Raw genomic sequence first — 19198 nt, 5'->3', positions numbered from 1 at the left:
AACAGTAACAAAGAGTTTTTTAAATTTCCTCTACAAAGGCTTCAACCGAGAACTGCGTCATCACGCCAGTGATGCACAAGCTCTGCCAGGGTTTTTTTCCCCCGCGGTCGGGCGAGCGCACCGAAATTTCAGGATGAGCTAGGGTTGAGGGGGGTCTAAATCCAGCTCCCCAGGGAGAGAAACGCGTCCAGGGGTCCCCGGCCGCGCTCCGAGACCGCGGCTAGGTTCAGCGTTTGCAAAGCGCGCGCCGAACAACCACTGCTGCAGTAGCTCCTCCTCTCTCACAGAGGGCGAGCTGGCAAGCGCCTACATGGAGGCAAGCGGATGGTGGGCGGTGCTGCGCGTAGGGCTCGGCTGGCCTCGGCTGGCCTCGGCGGCGCTCGGGAGGCTGCGGTAAATCCGGGCTTGCGGTGGCTGGCAGAGGTTACGGCCCGGTGGTCCCTGCTTCTCGCCGGGATCCCCGAGAGCCATGCAAATGTCCTACGCCATCCGATGCGCCTTCTACCAGCTGCTGCTGGCCGCGCTCATGTTGGTGGCAATGCTGCAGCTGCTCTACCTATCGCTGCTCTCCGGTCTGCACGGCCAGGAGGAGCAAGAACAGTATTTCGAGTTCTTCCCGCCGTCTCCGCGATCCGTAGACCAGGTAAAGTCTCAACTCCGCACCGCACTGGCCTCCGGAGGCGTTCTGGATGCCAGCGGCGATTATCGCGTCTACAGGGGTCTACTGAAGACCACCATGGACCCCAACGATGTCATCTTGGCCACGCATGCCAGCGTAGACAACCTACTGCACCTGTCCGGACTTCTGGAGCGCTGGGAGGGTCCGCTGTCCGTTTCAGTGTTCGCGGCCACCAGAGAAGAGGCGCAGCTGGCCACGGTGCTGGCCTACGCGCTGAGCAGCCACTGCCCGGAGATGCGTGCCAGGGTCGCCATGCACCTCGTGTGCCCCTCGCGTTATGAGGCCGCTGTGCCCGACCCCCGAGAGCCTGGGGAGTTTGCCCTGCTGCGGTCCTGTCAAGAGGTCTTTGACAAGCTAGCCAGGGTGGCCCAACCCGGGATTAATTATGCACTGGGGACCAACATTTCCTATCCCAATAACCTGTTAAGGAATCTGGCTCGAGAAGAAGCCAATTATGCCCTGGTGATCGATGTGGACATGGTGCCTAGCGAAGGGCTGTGGAGAAGCCTAAGGGAAATGTTGGATCAGAGTAACCACTGGGATGGCACAGCCCTGGTGGTGCCTGCATTTGAAATCCGCCGAGCCCGCCGGATGCCGATGAACAAGAACGAGCTAGTGCAGCTCTATCAGGTGGGCGAAGTCCGGCCCTTCTATTATGGGCTGTGCACGCCTTGCCATGCGCCCACCAACTACTCCCGCTGGGTCAACCTGCCAGAAGAGAGTTTGCTGAGACCTGCCTACGTGGTGCCCTGGAGGGACCCCTGGGAACCGTTTTACGTGGCTGGAGGAAAGGTGCCCACATTTGATGAACGCTTTCGGCAGTATGGTTTCAATCGAATCAGCCAGGTACTTAAAAAGGAGAGGGCATGTGGGACTGGAACTGGAGATATGTCAGGGATGGAGTGGCCATTGGTGGGAAAGAGGCAATGAAGCAAGAAAATGGATGGTGTAGAATTGAGGAGGGTGGAGCGACACTTTAAGGATGATCATTTGGGCCCTGGGGATATCATTGTTATTATGATTAAATTATTATGATCTCTCTCTGTCTCTCTCCCTCTCTTCCCTCTGCTCTCCTCCATCTCTCCAGGCTTGTGAACTGCACATGGCAGGGTTTAATTTTGAGGTGCTGAACGAAGGTTTTCTGGTTCATAAAGGATTCAAGGAGGCATTGAAGTTTCACCCCCAAAAGGAGGCTGAAAACCAGCGCAATAAGATTCTTTACCGCCAATTCAAACAGGAGTTGAAGGCTAGGTACCCCAACTCTCCCCACCGATGCTGAGTTCTTTCCTTCCACGGTCTGAGAATTTTCAGCATCTGGCGCTTCAGGCCTGACTGGGGTAAGAACATGCCTCCACTTTACAGAGGTAGCTGTGGTTTTGGAACACTGGACTTGACTATGAGGTGCTGGGAGCAAGTCTCAGCTTTACCACTAACTAGCAGGGTGGCCTTGAGCAAATCCTGTTCCTTCTCTGAGCCTCCATTACCCCGTCTGTAAAAAGGGAGGTGAAAATACCTACCTCACAGAACTGTTGGCTCAGATGAGACGCTGTATGTGAAAACATCCTGTAAACTTCGTACAAATGTGAAGTATTAATATTGCTACAGTGTTATTATTATGATATTGTTATTATTAACAATGTTGGGTGGATAGCGGCAGAGCAAAAAGTATGAATGGGCTAGAGGTGAGAAGCTTGAGTATTTAATAAAATGAGCCTTTTGGAAAGATGAAAACATAGAACTTAGTGCTCAGAACTGGCGTAAAATGTAAGCTTCCTTGTTCTCTTCATGCCTCCGCCCTCCACCCTCCGAGCTCCAAGGAGGAAAGGGTCTGTAGGTCCTGGGGGTTAAAAGTCCCAGCTCTGTGCCCTCCAGGAGGTCGGGCTACTCATTTGCCTTCGGATGACAGTGTGTAAATAAACGAGTGTTACACCCACAGCTGGCTCTGTTACTCTCCTAAGCTGAGGGGTGGTGGGCCAGAGTATCGTGTTATATGGCGGTGGTCCCAAGGACACAGACCACAATGCTAGGACAGGCTGAAGGCCTGGGACTGTAGGCCGGTTGCTATGGAGACCCGTCCGCCGTTTCCCGGCATGCCTGGACACCAGTAGTTCCATTGTAAGCTCCACAATGGGCGCCTTCTGATGACGTACACGGAAGCGTCGACACCTCCTGGAGAAAGAGGGACCTGCGCAGCTCTCTTCGGGAGACCAACGGCGGAGCGTTCACCTGTGTCCGACAGCTCTCCGGGACCGGAGGCCCCAGTCTCTGCGGTGCGTATGGCCACGCCTAGCGCTGGGTTGGGCTTCCCGGGTCGGAGCCAAAGCAGAGACTTAACCGGCCCGGCTCGTGCTGGCCTGAGAGGAGCCGGCGGTTCTGAGGGTGGATCGGGGTTGGACGGTCCCTTGCGCCTCAGTTTGTTTCCTGTGTTTGTAGGGAGGGGTCCGCTTTCCCTGGAGGTTTGCTCTGGAGGTGCTTATACGTTTGTAAAGAGAAATCTCATGTACATCGCACTTTACCGTGTGCCTCTTCATTCCCAACAATCCTCAGCAATGGTATATATCCCCTATTGTACCCGGGTTAAGGAGGGACGGTTGTGACTTCATTTAACGAAGTCAGGATCAGAGTCAGCTGGAGGAAGGAGATCGTTGAGTTCGCCCTGCGTCTTAGCAAGCATATATACCACGGTGAAAAGGAATTGTTAGTGAAGGGGATCTGAGGCTTGAGAAGGGGACTATTTTGGAGATCTGGATTTTAGAGCAGGAGGGAATGCTACTTAAACTCTCCTGCAGCTCCGGCACTATAATTACTTGAATGGGTGTGAAGGAGCATTGGCACCACTCCAAGTAGGGCTACCAAGAAGTAAAAGTCAATTCCTGTACCGCAAAGGTTTGTTTAATTTGTGTTTAGAAGTCTTGGGTCATCAAGTGAGCTGGTACTGCACTAGGCGAATAGGACAGATTGCAGCCCCTGTCCTGATGAAACACCCACATTTCACTGGGTGGACGGACATGAGAATGGGAGAACATGGGACAAAAAACAAAAAAAAACTTTCTGGAGGAGGCACGGGGAAGACTTACAGAGCAGCAACCAGAGATGTAGAAATAACACCATTTACACCAGTGTGAACTAGAAGCTTCTACATCCAAGATGGCTTATTCTCTCGGGTGATCTGGCAGCATCAACCTCTCATGTCTCCTTCATTCTGAAAATACCTTCCACCCCAACTTTAGGATTTTCAATCTGCTCTGCAGAGGTTTCTCCCCCTGCCTCCTTTGTTGACCTTGAGAATTCCAGCAAAGACCCCTTGTCACATTTCTGCCTGAATAGTCAGACTACATACAGCCTAAACAACTTGCCAAATGGAGGTGGTGGAGCCTAGGTCTAGTGGAAGCTTGCATACCTATGTCCCCGGTCCTTTTCTCACATCTAGATCTTTGTACTCTGCGGGGAATGTTTCTCTCATGTCAGCCTGGTCCTCACCTAGTCTGTCTCCCTCTGGAAGCTGTCACTGTAGCAGCAAGCTCCAGATCCTGTGTAAACACCTCTCCCATAACACCTTAGTTTGCCTCTCTTCACACACACTGTTATAAAGGTCTGTTTCTTTGCCTTCCCTCCCAGGAATTTGTCATTTCCTCGAGGCCAAAGACTGTCTGTCGTAGCTATGGTATAGCATCTGCCACAATCCACAGTGACTGTTGGTACCAGGCATATATTAAGTGTTTAGTAAGCTAAAAGGTGGGTGGAGGGGCTTAGCAGTGTTTAATGTTTCTGAAAGAGAAAGCTCACCTAAAGCAAGCACTGAAAAATGTTGGCGTTTGCTACAAGGAAGTTGATGTGTAATTCTGCCACAGTGGTTTTAGTGTGAGTGCTGGGTATCCAAATGCTGAAAGTCAGAATAGCAAGTGTGCACAAGGCCTGGAGAACTGTAGGAAATTAAGTAAACTGAGCCAAGTTTCATATTTCTGCATTCATTCTTTTACCTACTTATTTATTTGAAATAAGTAAGTTTTTGACACGGCCTCACCAGCTATTGCCAGCCTGAAACTCTGTATAGCAGGCTGAGCTTGAATTTGTAGTAATTCTCCTGAGTGCTAAGATAACCACTACACCTGGCTTTATTTTTTTATTTGTGTTTGTTTTTTCCAGAGGGATCTAGTCCAAGTGCCTCTTTAAGCAGCAATTCTACCACTGAACTATACCCCTGACATACTGCTTTTATTTGCTTTTAAGACAGAGCATCACTATCTAACCCACAATGGCCTAGAACTTACAGACCTGCGTCAGCATGTGGGGGGTTGGGATTATGTGTATGAACCTCATCAGGCTCTTGTTTATTTTTTTCCAGTACTGAGAGTTGAGTCCAAGACCTCATATAAGCTAGAAACATTATCACAATTCTCTGCTCCCCACTACTTCCACCCCCCCCCAATGACTGTCCTGGAACTTCCTCTGTAGACTAGGCTGGCCTTGAACTCAAGAGTTCCACTTGCCTCTGCCTCTGCCTCTGGAGCACTGGGATTAAAGGCATGTGCCACTACCACCTGGCTTCTCTCTCTCTCTCTCTCTCTCTCTCTCTCTCTCTCTATCTATCTCTCTTCTTTTTTAGATTTCTTTTTTTTCTTTTTTTTTTTTTTCGGAGCTGGGGACCGAACCCAGGGCCTTGCGCTTGCTAGGCACGTGCTCTACCACTGAGCTAAATCCCCAACCCCAGATTTCTTTTTTTTTTTTTCTTTTTTTTTATATATGTGGGTACGCTGTAGCTCTTTTCAGACACACCAGAAGAGAACATCAGACCCCCATTACAGATGGTTGAGAGCCACCATGTGTTTGCTGGGAATTAAACTCAGGACCTCTTGGAAGAGAAATCAGTGCTCTAAACCACTAAGCCATCTCTCCAGCCCCTTCTGTTTTCCCTTAATGGTAGAAAAACCTGAGCACATCTGAATTCCCACATGGGAAGGTGCTTCCTGTTCATGTCCTTAGGAATGCTAGGGACTTAGGGTATTGCTCAGTGGTAGTTTGGGCTCAGCATTTATGAGAACCCAAGTTCAATCCTTAGTCCTTCACCAAAACAAAATAAAAACCTGCGTCAGGATCATTTATGAAGAAGGGGACTTAACTGAATGGAGAGAGACAAGCCTGTAGTCCTGTGGCTTGGACAACAGACCAATTCTCAAAAACGGCTGTGAACATTGGTGAATGCTGGCTTTTCCAGCATGCTTAAGAATCTGAGTTTAGCTGAGCAGTAATGATGCATTCCTCTAACCACAGCATTCAGGAGGCAGAGGCAGGCAGATCTCTGTGAGTATAAGGCCAGCCTGGTCTACAGAGGAACCAGAGAAACCCTGTCTTGGAAAAACAAAAACAAAAGGAAAAAAAAAAAAAAAAACCCAGACAAACGTAAAAGAATCTGTTTAATCCCCAGTATCAGAAATTTTTAGGGGGTTGGGGATTTAGCTCAGTGGTAGAGCACTTGCCTAGCGAGCGCAAGGCCCTGGGTTCGGTCCCCAGCTCCAAAAAAAAAGAAAAGGAAAAAAATTTTTTTTTTACAATGGACGTTGGTGATCCTAGAGAAATAGTTCAGCAATCAAGAGCACTGGCTGGTCTTCCAGAGGACCCAGGTTTCATTCCCAGCCCCAGCATGGTGGCTCACAACCGTCTGTAACTCCAATTCTAAGAGATCTGATACTTCCTTTGCAGGCACTGCACACACATGGTGCAAAGACACAGGTACAGGCAAAACACTCATAATATAAAAATTTTTTTAAAGATTTATTCATTTATTATATATAAGTACACTGTAGCTGTCTTCAGATACACCAGAAGAGATGTCTTTGTAGATGGTTGTGAGCCACCATATGGTTGCTGGGAATTGAACTCATGACCTCTGGAAGAGCAGTTGGTGCTCTTAACCACTGAGCCATCTCTCCAGCCCATATAAAAATTATATATATTTCTCAGAGTCCTAGGGGCTGGAAAGACAAGGTTGAGGAACCTGTGTCTGACAAGAGCCTTTTTGCTAGAGCACCTTATTTAAGGAGGCGGAGGAGAAAGACTTATATTTTATCAAACCCTGTGCTGATTAAGGCCATCAGTACACTTGAAGACAGACCTCATCATCTTTCAAATGTCCCATCTTGGGCTAACCAAATGGTTCAGAAGGTAAAAGCAACTACCACCAATGTTCAGTCCAAGAATCCACATGGTGGGAGGAGAGATCTGACTCGTACAATCTGTCCTCAGACCTGTATATATACTGTGTGTGTGTGTGTGTGTGTGTGTGTGTGTGTGTGTGTGTGTGTGTGTGTAATGAATAACAGAAAACCCTGAAGGTCTCATCTTGGACATTAAGCTTCCGATACAGGCCAGAAAGAAGGAGCTGAAAATCGGGGAGAAGGAAACACTGAGGACTGAAGAAGCGGTGACAGGATTTGATCTAGACCACAGGAAAAGATCCCAGAGGACTGTGAGACAGCACTGGAAAGGAAAGCCAAGGACACTGTAGACATTATAATAACATGGGCAAAGAGTTGGGGTAGGCGTGAGAACTGGCCATTCAGTGAGAGAGGAGCCAGAGTTCAAGTGCAGTTTGTGAAGGGTCTTGCTGGAGCCAGTCAGAAGCTTGGGTCCAGTCCTGTCCGCAGTGGGGAACCTTTCCCATTGTGACTCATAGCCTTGGTCAGCATTCCCATGCATCCCAGAATTCTGTAAGAGGAGCAAATTCCATCAAGTTGGAGTTCAGTGTGGTGACACCAGTCACTTCCCCTGTCTCGTTCGAGGATTGTGATTGGCCAGCTCCCTTTGGCTGCAGTGGATAGTGGCTAGTAATGGCCTATACTCCCTCTCCCAGAGCCCAGATGCCCATCCAGCCTTCAGGCAAAGAAACAGAAGAGATGGAGGCAGAAGGCGATTCAGCAGCTGAGATGAATGGGGAGGCAGATGAGAGTGAGGAGGAACGGAGCGGCAGCCAGACTGAGTCAGAGGAGGAGAGCTCAGGTGAGCCCCTGCAACCTACCCCCCCACACACACACACAGAAGAGCAGCAACCTGCCCCTGCAGAACCAGTCCTAATTGCCCTCTCACCTCAGAGATGGATGACGAGGACTATGAGCGGCGCCGCAGTGAGTGTGTCAGTGAGATGCTGGACCTGGAAAAGCAGTTCTCGGAGCTGAAGGAGAAGTGAGCATGGGAGAGGTGGCAGGCCTTCGTGTAGCTGGGGTGCAGGTGCCCGTAGTGATGAGCAGCAAGTGGGGCGTAAGGGGAGCAGGTGTTCCGCAGGCACTTGCCCGAGAGGACAAGTGACCAGTGGAGAAGCCAGTGGTACACAGCTGCCTTTTTACCTCCAGGTTGTTCAGGGAACGGCTGAGCCAGCTGCGATTACGACTGGAGGAAGTGGGGGCCGAGAGAGCCCCAGAATATACAGAGCCTCTTGGAGGGCTGCAGCAGAGCCTAAAGATTCGTATTCAGGTGGCAGGTCTGTGGCTGCCCCGTGCTGCTCTCCAAACCAGCTCTCTGTTACCTTCCACTTTGCCCCTGCCCTGATCACCCTATTCTGGTGGCTCTTCTTTTGGGGAACACTAGGGCCTCTGACCAAACAGAGCTCCTCTTCCCCTTTGCAGGGATCTACAAGGGCTTCTGTCTGGATGTGATCAGGAATAAGTATGAATGTGAACTACAGGGAGCCAAACAACACCTCGAGGTGAGCCAGTGTGGGCCCCATGGGAAGGCAGGCGAGACTGAGGTCTAGCAGTTCCCTGGCTGAGTGGCTCTCCCCGTCCTAGAGTGAGAAGCTGCTGCTGTATGACACACTGCTTGGGGAACTGCAGGAGCGGATCCAGAGGCTGGAGGAGGACAGACAGAGCCTGGACATCAGCTCTGGTGAGGCGGGGACCCAATCCTGATGGCCCCACCCCTTTCTGGACCTCAGTTTCCCAGGCTGCACAAGGGGAATCAAATAGCCCACTTCTTGAGGTCAAGAAAGGGTCTAGCTCAGTATTCCACATATAGTGGGGGCTCAAGCAGAGTGGGTCTCCTGCCTGCCCCTATTCAGAATGGGGGTACCCAACTGACACATAGATGCATATTAAAAAACCATAGCCTCCATGATAGTGGCATCTGTGCTCATATGGGGTCTGGAAGTTGCCTCCATCCCCTGTCTACAAAACAAGAGGCTTAAGCAAGGGCAGTGTTCTTTCCCCAGGCTGCCCCAGTACACCAAGAGGCTGCCAGCCTCAACCCAGGGTCAGGGCGATGGTCCATGGTGGTGATGGGGAAGGAAGGGAAGGCCAGGCTGTCCATGGCAGAACCACAAGGGTAATGGGGATGGGCTGTGGGCTACTGTCCTGACCCTGACCCTGACCCTGAGTCTCTGGGCACAGAGTGGTGGGACGACAAACTACATAGCAGGGGCAGTTCGAAGACCTGGGACTCGGTGCCACCCAGCAAGAGGAAGAAGGCACCACTCGTTTCTGGTATCCTTCCGTCAAAGTCACCTGACACTGGGCAGGATGGGGCAGGCCCTGGACTCAGGGAGGTTAGAAGGATCATGTGGAACAGAGTCAAGCTACAGTCACTCATGGCCATTTGGTATCACATGAAAATGCCCATCTATCAGAATTTTCTTCTGCATTCTAGGTCTTCCCGAGTTCAGTGATTCCCCAAAGAAACAGAGCGCTCTCAGCTCACTAACTCCTAATAATTTCCTGATAAAGATCAGCCTTTGAAGCCCTCTGGCCTCCCTTCAATGTCCTGGTGTAGGCCTCATGCTGACTCAGTCATTCCTACCCAGACCTTGCTCAACCCCTCTACCACTATTACCTGTCTGCTATGTAGTGTCATGTCAGATGCCGTCTCTGAATTCTCTCCTGATCCATATTCCCCACCCCACCCCATGCATGTGGTTCTCTTCTGTACTGAGCATCCTAAGGGGACTTAACTGTCTGACCCTCCTGTGCTGCACAGCATAGTACTGAGCTGAGGTCTTCCATAGCCATAGCGTCAGCCCTAGGATCACCTCAGGATGGAGGCAGGAGGGAGACATTATTGAACAATCATGGATAAAGGTAGATTTAAGACACAGAGCTCAGGGGGTTGGGGATTTAGCTCAGTGGTAGAGCTCTTGCTAGGCCCTGGGTTCGGTCCCCAGCTCCGAAAAAAAGAAAAGGAAAAAAAAAAAAAAAAGATACAGAGCTCAGACAGTGTTACCATGAGGGACGCGAGGCCAGGATCCACTTTCCACTTTTAGGTGAAGAGGGTCCAGTAAGCCAGTTAGTGACAGCCAGTAGCTACTGGTACCAAGTGCGGCCCCTTAGGGTGGACTGGGCTTTGGTCATCTGAAAGAGGGTGAGAATGAATGAGGGAAATAGGTAGGGTTTCCTGCTAACACAGTTCTCACACTTGCCAAGAACTTGAGTCCCAGAGGCAGGAGGCAGAGGCAGGTAGATCTCTGTAAGTTCCAGGCCAGCTAGAATCACAAAGACCATGTCTCAAAAAAAGGCTCTGGCAGCACCTCCTCCATGTGCCAGTCTCCTAAGCAGAGGGTGGCACTGCTGCCTGTGGCCTTCACTGGAGCCTTGCTGCATTTCTCCTGTAGTTGTCCTTGACCCTTGTGTAGGCCCATACATTGTGTACATGCTGCAGGAGATCGACATCCTGGAAGACTGGACAGCCATCAAAAAGGTAGGTCCACTGCTGCCTGCTTACCCCACCCTGCTTTGCCACCCATCCTGCTCCTTCCAACCATTTCCTCCCTCCTTCCCACTCCTTCACCTGACCCCTGTGCCAGGTCTCGTGTCCGAGGATGCCCCCATGTCAGCTCTAGTATCTGAGGATGCCCCTGTGTCAGCTCTAGTATCCGAGGATGCCCCGTGTCAGCTTTAGTATCCGAGGATGCCCCCATGCTAGCTCTAGTATCCGAGGATGCCCCTGTGTCAGCTTTAGTATCCAAGGATGCCCCCGTGCCAGCTCTAGTATCCGAGGATGCCCTGTGTCAGCTTTAGTATCCGAGGATGCCCCGTGTCAGCTTTAGTATCCGAGGATGCCCCCGTGCCAGCTCTAGTATCTGAGGATGCCCCTGTGTCAGCTCTAGTATCCGAGGATGCCCTCCTCAGCTCTAGTATCCGAGGATGTCCCCGTGCCAGCTCTAGTATCCAAGGATGCCCTCATAGCCAGCTCTAGTATCCGAGGATGCCCCCGTGCCAGCTCTAGTATCCGAGGATGCCCTCATGCCATCTCTAGTATCAGAGGATGTCCCCGTGTCAGCTCTAGTATCCGAGGGTGCCCCCGTGCCAGCTCTAGTATCCGAGGATGCCCCTGTGCCATCTCTAGTATCAGAGGATGTCCCCGTGTCAGCTCTAGAATCCGAGGATGCCCCCGTGCCAGCTCTAGTATCCGAGGATGCCCAGGCAGTTCTCTGCTTGCGCCTCAGCAACATCTACCTCAGCCCAGGTGCCCTGACTCTGTGGAAGTTTGTAGTCCTCCTGCTTAGAGACTGCCCTGAGGAAGGGGTGTTCGTGTCAGCCCTTGTTCCAGGAGGGCTGGAAGAAGAGGGGCGGCTGCTGGGCTGGCCTCCAAGCCGAGACACTTTGGGGCTTGGTGTAGGAGATTTTTATACTTCATACAACTTGACTCAGAGAGGCTTTTATCCTGGTCTGTGGAGGGCTACAATGGACTCTAAGGGACCCTTTCTTCTCTCCACCCAGGCCAGGGCAGCAGTGTCCCCTCAGAAGAGAAAAGCAGATGGTAAGAACCACAGACACAGGCCTGTCAGAATTGGTAGCCTGATCTGACTTTGAGGGTTTTGTGGGAGTTTGAGGAATAGGATCCAGGTTGGAGAAGCTCTTGGCTGAGGGAGCAAGAACATGGAGAGGTGGAGGTGTAGCTCAGTGGTAGTGCTCTCGCCTAGCATGGGCAGGAACCCAGTCCCAGGCTCCACACCACAAGAAGGTAAAAGTGCCTGGAGCCCCCAGGCAGGGTGGGGCAGAGAGAGCAGGAAGAAGAGACCCTTATGGATGAAGGGAGTAAGGCGCTTCCCTCAGCGCCTTCAGGAAGTGGTGGTTGTCATTTTGTTTCAACGTCCTTCTACCCTTCTAGGACCCTGACCCTGCATTTACACTCGGAGGGTCCTTGGGGCAGCTGGTACCGCACACAGGATTAACGTTTCTCTGCAAAGGCAGGGGGTTACCTACCTGGCCTGGACTCCTCTGCTCTCCTTGGGATCTGTATAACCGGCCCTGACGCTGACCTGGCCAAGCAAGACCATTGTCTCCATCCCTGACCAGCCCACCCCTCCCCAAAGAGTAACTTCCTCAGCGTCCCCCACAAGAAGACAGGCCTCATCCAGAGTCAAAACAGCAACCCTCCTGACTAAACCCTGGTCCTCGGCCACTGAGCCATGAGCCAGGCCCAGCTGCAGGAGGGACTCCTGCCAGAGACATGTTGGGTCTTGCCCATCCTAACTGCCACTGGGGAGTTGTCTTCCCAGGCTTTCTCAGGGCCATTCCTGGTGTCTGCCTCTCAGATTCCAAAGACTGGAATAAAATTTGACCTGGGACCTTGATATGACTGATGTGTGGTTGCTGTATCTTACAAGGGAATCAAGGCTTTTGTGGGGAGCACCTAAGACAGACTTCTGGGGTCCCTACAGTTTGAGACATTAGTTCTTAGAGAAAAACCTGAGGAAGGAAGTTGGGACCAGGGCAGGCAAACAGTCGAAGCACATGGCCTCTGGTGGGGAAGGGGCTTCTGCACGTTTCTGGAGGCCAGGTCATGTCTGCACCTGCCCCAAACACTTGGCAGATTGGCAAGGCGGGCTAGCTAGCAGGGTCTGTGTGTGGGAGGCAGCTAGCAGCAGCACATGTGCTGTCGACCTCACAGCCACACGCCCCCTCTGGTTAGCAGTGAGTGTCAGAACCACCCCCAGAACCTCAGTTAAGCAAAGAGCTTAGTTTCTATGGAGACACAGCATCCTTTCTCCATAGCAACCTGAAATCACAAAACCCAAGTTAGGTTCAGGAATGAGTCATCTGCAACCAGTAGGGGGTGCTCTCCCACAAGGCTGACCCCGCCTTCAAGGCTGGAGCAGATGAGCCAGTGACCACAGACTTCTTAAGGTGACCCAGGGGTGCGGCTTGGGCCTGTGGGAACTTGGTTGGCCGTGTTTAACCCCTCCCTATCCCACTGCATAGTGTGAGGAAGCTGCAGGAAGTGCTGTGTGGAGGTGGTCCTCCCACAGCTGGGGCCCTGATAGACTCTAGTGTGGAAGCCTCTGCCATTCAAGACTGGGCCAAGAGCAAAAGAAGCGGACACTGGCTACATGGAGTGGACATACAAGAGTTAACTGGCGGGGTGTGACAGGGCGAACCGCCTTCAGGAAGTGTTACTCACCGCCAGGAATGTGCACGCCTGTGCCTTGGGGGTTGGATTCTCTTCCTGAGTCCCAGGAGAAGCTGAAGGAGCTCCCAGCCATGGAAGACCCTGGTGAGACCGGAGCACACCCTCTGGGAGCCACCAGCCTGAACTTTGTACCTGGGTACCAACAGGAAGAAAAGTTAGTAAAGTCGGGAGATCAGCCAGGTGCAGGGGGTGAGGGCAGTTATAGGAAGATCTGGCAAGGACAGGAGAGATGGGAAGCCCCAAATGGGAAGAGGTGTTCACTCCAGACCCCTACTCAAGTCTGGGTGTCTGCCCCCAGGCCATCTCCAGACCCACTGTATGACACACCTGATGCCAGAGGGGTTCAGGCAGGCGGGTCCCAGCAACCAGCACGCACAGTGAGCTTGCGGGAGCGGCTGCTGATCACCCGGCCTGTGTGGTTACAGCTGCGGGCCAACGCTGCAGCCGCACTGCACGTGCTGAGGACAGAGCCTCCGGGGGTGAGTCTCTCCCGCTCCTAAAGGTCTAGCCGGACAAGACTGGGAGGGAAAGGGCCTGGACGTGGAGATCCTGAGCCTCCTAATCTTGTTCACTCGCAGACCTTCCTGGTGCGGAAATCTAACACTCGCCAGTGCCAGACTCTATGTGTGCGGCTGCCAGAAGCTAGTGGCCCCTCTTTTGTCTCCAGCCACTATATCCAAGAGAGTCCTGGCGGTGAGGAGGGTGGCCTAGAGGGAAGGGGCTGGAAGACAGGCAGGGGAGGGAGGTTCCCAGAGAACGGCCTCACTCCCAATGTCTCTCAGGCATCTCTTTGGAGGGCTCAGAGCTCACATTCCCGGACCTGGTCCAGCTCATCTGTGCATACTGTCATACCAGGTGAGTCTGCCTGCAGGACACCTGGTGACCCCTGGGCCTGCCTCCCGGGACTGCCCACCCTCTGCATCTGAGCACCACTCTCTCTTGACTGCACTTTGCTCTGACCTTAGGGACATTCTTCTCCTCCCTCTCCGACTCCCCAGAGCCATTCATCAGGCAGCCACCCACAAAGAGCTGGAGGCTATCTCCCATCTGGGCATGGGTAAGGGTCCCCTGCAGCCTGTTACACAGATGGACACATAGAAGCCAAATGGGGGGAAGAAAGAATAACCAAGATTTTTCTTTGTGGGTACTCTCCAGAGCCAGCTCTGAGGTCCCCATTGGTTTCTGATTGCTAGAGTTCTGGAGTTCCTCTCTCAACACCAAGAACCAACAGAGACCTTCAGAAGCTCCGCAGATACCCCGGCTGAAGGCTCGCTCCCCTCAAGAGCTGGATCAGGGCACTGGTGCAGCCCTCTGCTTCTTCAACCCCCTCTTCCCCGGGATCTGGGCCCCACCAAACGTGAGAAATTCAAGAGGAGTTTCAAAGTGCGTGTATCCACAGAGACCTCCAGCCCTCTGTCTCCACCTGCTGTGCCGCCTCCTCCAGTCCCGGTTCTGCCAGGGACATCTTCCAGCCAAACGGAAAGACTGCCCCCTCGACAGCTGCTGCAGAGGGAGAGCTCAGTGGGATACCGTGTGCCAGGAAGTGCTGCTGGCCCTAGTCTTCCTCCCCTACCTTCACTTCAGGAGGTGGACTGCTGCTCCCCCAGCAGCTCAGAGGAGGAGGGTTCTTCAGGAAGCCCTACAACCTCCCCACGCCTAAGCCGCCCAAGGCACCAGCGGCCTCTGCTTCGGTCCATGAGTTCTGCTTTCTGCTCTCTGCTGGCACCAGAGAGGCAGGTGGGCCGGGCAGCTACAATGCTAATGCAAAACCGATACACAGCTGTGGGTCAGCTAGTGCAGGACCTACTGACCCAGGTTCGGGTTGGTCCTGAGCCCCGGGAGTTGCAAGGCATCCGCCAGGCCCTGAGTCGGGCACGGGCCATGCTGAGTGCAGAGCTGGGCCCTGAGAAACTGCTACCACCGGAGCGGCTGGGTAAGGCCGAGCCCTGGCCTGCACCGGTTCATGTCCCTGGCTCTCCATTCTCCCCTATCTCCCTCTCTCCTTGACTTCGGTACCTAATGATGTACTGCTGCTTACCCTGCGCCCCACCCCCACCCCTTCTCACTACTGGTGTAGGGAATTCCATCTTCCCCTCCTCACCCTTCTCCCTACCTCCTGTCTTGGCGAGGGACTCCTGCTCTTCCAGGCTTCTTTCCCCTGACAGCTACTACTCTCTTCTTGCAGAATTGGTCCTGGAGAAATCCCTGCATCGCTCTGTTCTCAAGCCTCTTCGACCCATTCTAGCTGCCCGCCTGCGGCGCCGACTTTCCACAGACGGTTCCCTTGGCCGCCTAGCTGAGGGCTTCCGCATGGCCCGGACCCAGGGGCCTGGAGCCTTCGGGTCCCACCTGAACCTTTCTTCCCCAGTGGAGATAGAACCAGTGCGTCAGAAGCTGCTGCAGCTCCTTCGTGCCTACTCGCCTAGTGCCCAGATCAAGTGGCTCCTGCAGGCCTGCAAGTTGCTATACACAGCCCTGAAAACCCAGGCAGGTATGACCCCCTTACCCCAACCACCATCTTCCCCCAGCTCCACTCTTTCAAAGTAGAGGCTGTGCACCACCCACTTCCACAGCAAGCCCGTTCCAGAACCCCAGAGCTGCGAACAGCATAGAAGGAGCCAATCCTCCATTCCAGGAACTCTAGAGAACATTGTCTTTCTTCCCTGTAACTTTCCCTGAGGTTGCTATGTTGGTCCTGGTCTGTTACCTAGTTACTTAGGGGTCTAGCAGGCGGAGGGGAGGGGTCACTGTCTAGTGTGGAGATTGGGCCTCTGAGGAGGCTGGAACTTCTTCCCATGTCTCCACAGGGGAGAATGCAGGCGCTGATGAGTTCCTGCCTCTCTTGAGCCTTGTCTTGGCCCAGTGCGACCTTCCTGACCTCCTGTTAGAAGCTGAGTATATGTCAGAGCTACTGGAACCCACGTTGCTCACTGGGGAGGGTAAGAGTTCCCTCACTTCCTGTTGGGGTGAAACTGGGGCTTCTTAGCTGCTAGTAAGTTCTTAGTAATCAAGGAAGGAAAGGCAGGCCACCCTACCCCAGCCTGAGGTGCATTTTATGTATCCTGTGTCCAGGCGGCTACTACCTGACTAGCCTCTCAGCCAGCCTGGCCTTGTTGAGTGGCCTAAGCCAGGCCCACGCACTGCCACTCAGCCCTGCCCAGGAGCTCCAACGTTCTCTGGCCCTCTGGGAACAGCGCCGCCTGCCGGCCACCCACAACTTCCAGGTAAAGGGCCCTTCCCCACGTCTTCCCCATACTGGCCATGCTTGGAGGGACTCTAACATTACTCAGCACAGTTCCTCTAGCCTTGCATCACCCTACAATAGAAATAAAGGCCCAGGGGTATCAGAGCAGCCCTTCAGGAGAATGTGTTCCATGGGGCAGGCACTGGACTGTGAACTTCAGGGCAGCCTCCTTGAATCATCACAGAAACCCTGCAGAGGTAGGGTCATTGTTTTTCTCATTTTACAGATAAGGAAGTAGAAACTGATGTCAGAGTGACAGCTAATTCCTGTCCTCTAGCACCAGCTAAGGCTCTACCTTCCTTGTCCTTGAGCTTCAGTCTTTGCTCCCATCTGGACCTCAGCCAGGGCACACCATCCTTGACCTTCAGCCTTCTCAGTCTTGCCAGATCCCAGATTCATCCCAGCTCTATCGCTTTTTGTCTGTGCCTTGGTTTTCTCATCTCTAAAATGGGCACCTTGGTTGCCATGAAGGGGAGGTGTACTAGTGAACTATGGGGGAATAGTTAGTTCTAGGTAGGTAGCCCCAGGAACAGTTATGGAGAGAGCCAAGCACACAGTGGACTCTCCTTATAGATCTGTTCATAAAGTCCCCTCTGGCTGGCCTTGCGCCTATACCACTAGCCCGAACACATTTCTCCCTGCCCCAATGTCCCCCTTGGAGCCCACAAGTCATTCAGGTCTACCATGAATGTGTACCACCCCACTCTATCACTGCACAGCTTCAGCCTGTCCCTTGTGCTTTGGAGGTGACAACCAGACAGAGCTGAGGACTTGTTCTTGCTTTCTGCACAGCACCTCCTCCGAGTAGCCTACCAGGACCCCAGCACAGGTTGCACCTCCAAGACCTTGGCTGTGCCCCCGGGGTCTTCGATTGCCACCCTGAGTCAACTCTGTGCCACCAAGTTCCGAGTGATCCAACCGGATGCATTTGGCCTCTTTCTCTACAAGGACCAGGGCTACCATCGCCTGCCCCCTGAAGCCCTAGTCCACAGGCTTCCCACAACTGGTTACCTCATCTACCGCCGGGCAGAGCGCCCCGAGACCCAGAGGGCTGCAACAGAGAAGACCAAGACAGGAAATGAGAGGCCAGAGGCAGGAGCATGGGAGGAGGAGAAAGGGGGTCTAAATGGTGAAGGGAAATCTGAGATAGCTGTTGACCAAGAAGGCAAGGATCAGGCCAGAGGAGGTCACGTGCAGCTAGAGGAACAAAAGGCAGAGGGAAGCCCGGCTTTAGAAGAGTAGCCAGGAACAGCCAAAAGGATTACCTGGGTCTTCAGGAGCCTCTAAGTCCACTCTGCCCAGCTGCCGAGCTTCCTTCACTACTCACACACAGTTCTCTGTGATGTCTGCCACTGCCTCTAGCTGATCTTCATGAGTCCACCTGCTAGGGAACAGGGAGCTCACCATATAGACGAAGGCAGCGTTAAAAGAGTTGGGAGACTGCCAGACCCTCTGTTCAGGGCCCCTGGCTTCTGTCTTCCCCCGTAGCCCACAGGGATAAATGTGTCTGGTAAGGAAAAATTCCACCTGATAGCCAGCTTCTGACATAGGGGGACAGTAATCCCAGCCTCTTTTGCCTCTCCCACTGCCCATGAGCACAGGCAGGTGCTGGAGCATCAAGACCTTTTACAGCTCTAGCCTCCTAGTTTCAGGGGTCAGGGAACCAGCGGAATGGCAGCAACACTCCCCAAACTAACAGCGCTACCCAGACACGGCATCTGCTGTTCAGAGAAGGGATATGGCTGCTGTTCTGCACGGTTCCTGAGTGACCCAGGGCCTACAGGGGTGGTCGGCAGCTCAGCTTAGGCAGGGGAAAGAGAGGAGGGAATGGGTGTCAGTAGCCATGGCGGTTGGTCCGTAGGTTGCCTCCCTCACCTGTGTCTTCTTCCCCGGGGCAGTTCAGAGATGGTTATTGTCCTGGAGGTCAGGCCACAGGAGAGAAAGCATATATGTTCCAGCCTTTTTCCAAGATCAAAAATCTGCTGAAGCACTTGGGTAATTCTGGGAAGTTGGACCCTGAGAAATAATGCACACTAGCAGAAAGAGAAGTTTCCAGCACAGGGAGAGGTGTTCCACAATCACTGCCTTTGTACCCCGCTCCTTGGGCCCTTACTAAAGCTCGATAATGAGGCATGGTGTGGCTTGTGGGCCCCACTTCAGTGCGGAGTAGGTAATTCCCAAGATGTCCCAGCAAACTAGCTCTCCAGGCCAGGGCAACCGGCCCCAGAGAGAAGCCCATTGCAAATCTGAGAAAAATATTCACCCATAGCCACAAGAGGGCGTGCGCAGCCCAAGATCTGTAGAGGGTCACCCACCCCCTTCACTCCCCCACCCCTCCCGGAGCGGTGGGAGGGGTGTGGCTAGAGAGAATTTAAGAGACCCAGAATGCAGTCACCGGCCTTTCACTTACAGCGTGGGAAGTGTACAGCAGAGACCACTTGCAGTCAGAAACTCTTAGGAAAGAACTGTTTCCAGACAAAGGAGAACCACAGCGGGTCTCAGAGATGCTCTCCTGGGCCTCCCAGCACCAGGGCACCAACTTACATGTAATCCATACCAACAGGGAGGCAGACTTTCAGATCCACATCTAGCCAGTGTAGGGTTCCAGACTAGTCACTAGGCTGCCAACGATCCTTCCCCACTTCTGTGACCCCTCCGCAGGAGGGAAAAGTGTGATAAGGGACAAGTTCATCTGATAGCTAACATCTGGCATGGGGGAGGGTGTCCCCGGTTCTTTTTTTCCTTTTCTCCACCACCCAGGAGGAGCCACAGATCTTTAAGGCTCTGAATAACATGGCCCCTTATCCATTATATGTCTTCCCTTCCTCCCTAATCCTTTGTACAGGATGGAGCACGCTACAGGTGCTCAATAAATGGTGTCC

The 19198-nt window shown here is 53.0% G+C and overlaps 3 protein-coding genes and 1 long non-coding RNA gene across 4 annotated transcripts; 3 read left to right on the top strand and 1 right to left on the bottom strand.

The window, feature by feature from the left end:
• The first annotated feature begins 353 nt into the window (after nt 1–353).
• B4gat1 (beta-1,4-glucuronyltransferase 1) lies at nt 354–3189 on the top strand. The gene is made up of 2 exons (XM_032891201.1): nt 354–1525; nt 1767–3189. Exons 1-2 carry the CDS (start codon nt 470–472, stop codon nt 1956–1958), a joined length of 1248 nt encoding a protein of 415 aa, XP_032747092.1. The 5' UTR covers nt 354–469; the 3' UTR covers nt 1959–3189.
• Brms1 (BRMS1 transcriptional repressor and anoikis regulator) lies at nt 2844–12228 on the top strand. The gene is made up of 10 exons (XM_032891202.1): nt 2844–2949; nt 7530–7675; nt 7768–7858; nt 8026–8153; nt 8299–8378; nt 8461–8557; nt 9058–9150; nt 10293–10357; nt 11380–11419; nt 11771–12228. Exons 2-10 carry the CDS (start codon nt 7537–7539, stop codon nt 11776–11778), a joined length of 741 nt encoding a protein of 246 aa, XP_032747093.1. The 5' UTR covers nt 2844–2949; nt 7530–7536; the 3' UTR covers nt 11779–12228.
• On the bottom strand, nt 9919–13495 carry LOC116890747. The gene is made up of 3 exons (XR_004386782.1): nt 13400–13495; nt 13064–13204; nt 9919–10011 (listed from the first exon to the last, which is right to left on the bottom strand). It is a non-coding gene; the product is annotated as an uncharacterized LOC116890747 (long non-coding RNA).
• Nucleotides 12751–18238, top strand: Rin1 (Ras and Rab interactor 1). Its single transcript, XM_032891200.1, is given in 11 exon segments — nt 12751–13226; nt 13371–13551; nt 13651–13765; nt 13855–13927; nt 14038–14129; nt 14266–14406; nt 14409–15005; nt 15258–15563; nt 15880–16011; nt 16145–16296; nt 17109–18238. Coding segments are annotated over 11 exon segments (2394 nt in total). The 5' UTR covers nt 12751–13071; the 3' UTR covers nt 17559–18238.
• The last annotated feature ends 960 nt before the right edge of the window (nt 18239–19198 follow it).

The sequence above is a fragment of the Rattus rattus genome, chromosome 2 (genome assembly GCF_011064425.1).
Source record: "Rattus rattus isolate New Zealand chromosome 2, Rrattus_CSIRO_v1, whole genome shotgun sequence".
Classification (NCBI taxonomy): Eukaryota; Metazoa; Chordata; class Mammalia; order Rodentia; family Muridae; genus Rattus; species Rattus rattus.
The sequence above is the reverse complement of the archived record's forward strand: the minus strand, read 5'-3'. Positions and strand labels throughout refer to the sequence as shown.

Bases quoted from the DNA above. Each gene is read 5' to 3' on its own strand.
- B4gat1 (XM_032891201.1), top strand. From the start codon at position 470: ATGCAAATGTCCTACGCCATCCGATGCGCCTTCTACCAGCTGCTGCTG. The intron at 1,526-1,766 runs GTACTTAAAAAG...CCATCTCTCCAG, and splicing joins GTTTCAATCGAATCAGCCAG to GCTTGTGAACTGCACATGGC.
- Brms1 (XM_032891202.1), top strand. From the start codon at position 7,537: ATGCCCATCCAGCCTTCAGGCAAAGAAACAGAAGAGATGGAGGCAGAA. The intron at 7,859-8,025 runs GTGAGCATGGGA...TTTTACCTCCAG, and splicing joins TTCTCGGAGCTGAAGGAGAA to GTTGTTCAGGGAACGGCTGA. The intron at 8,379-8,460 runs GTGAGCCAGTGT...TCCCCGTCCTAG, and splicing joins GAGCCAAACAACACCTCGAG to AGTGAGAAGCTGCTGCTGTA.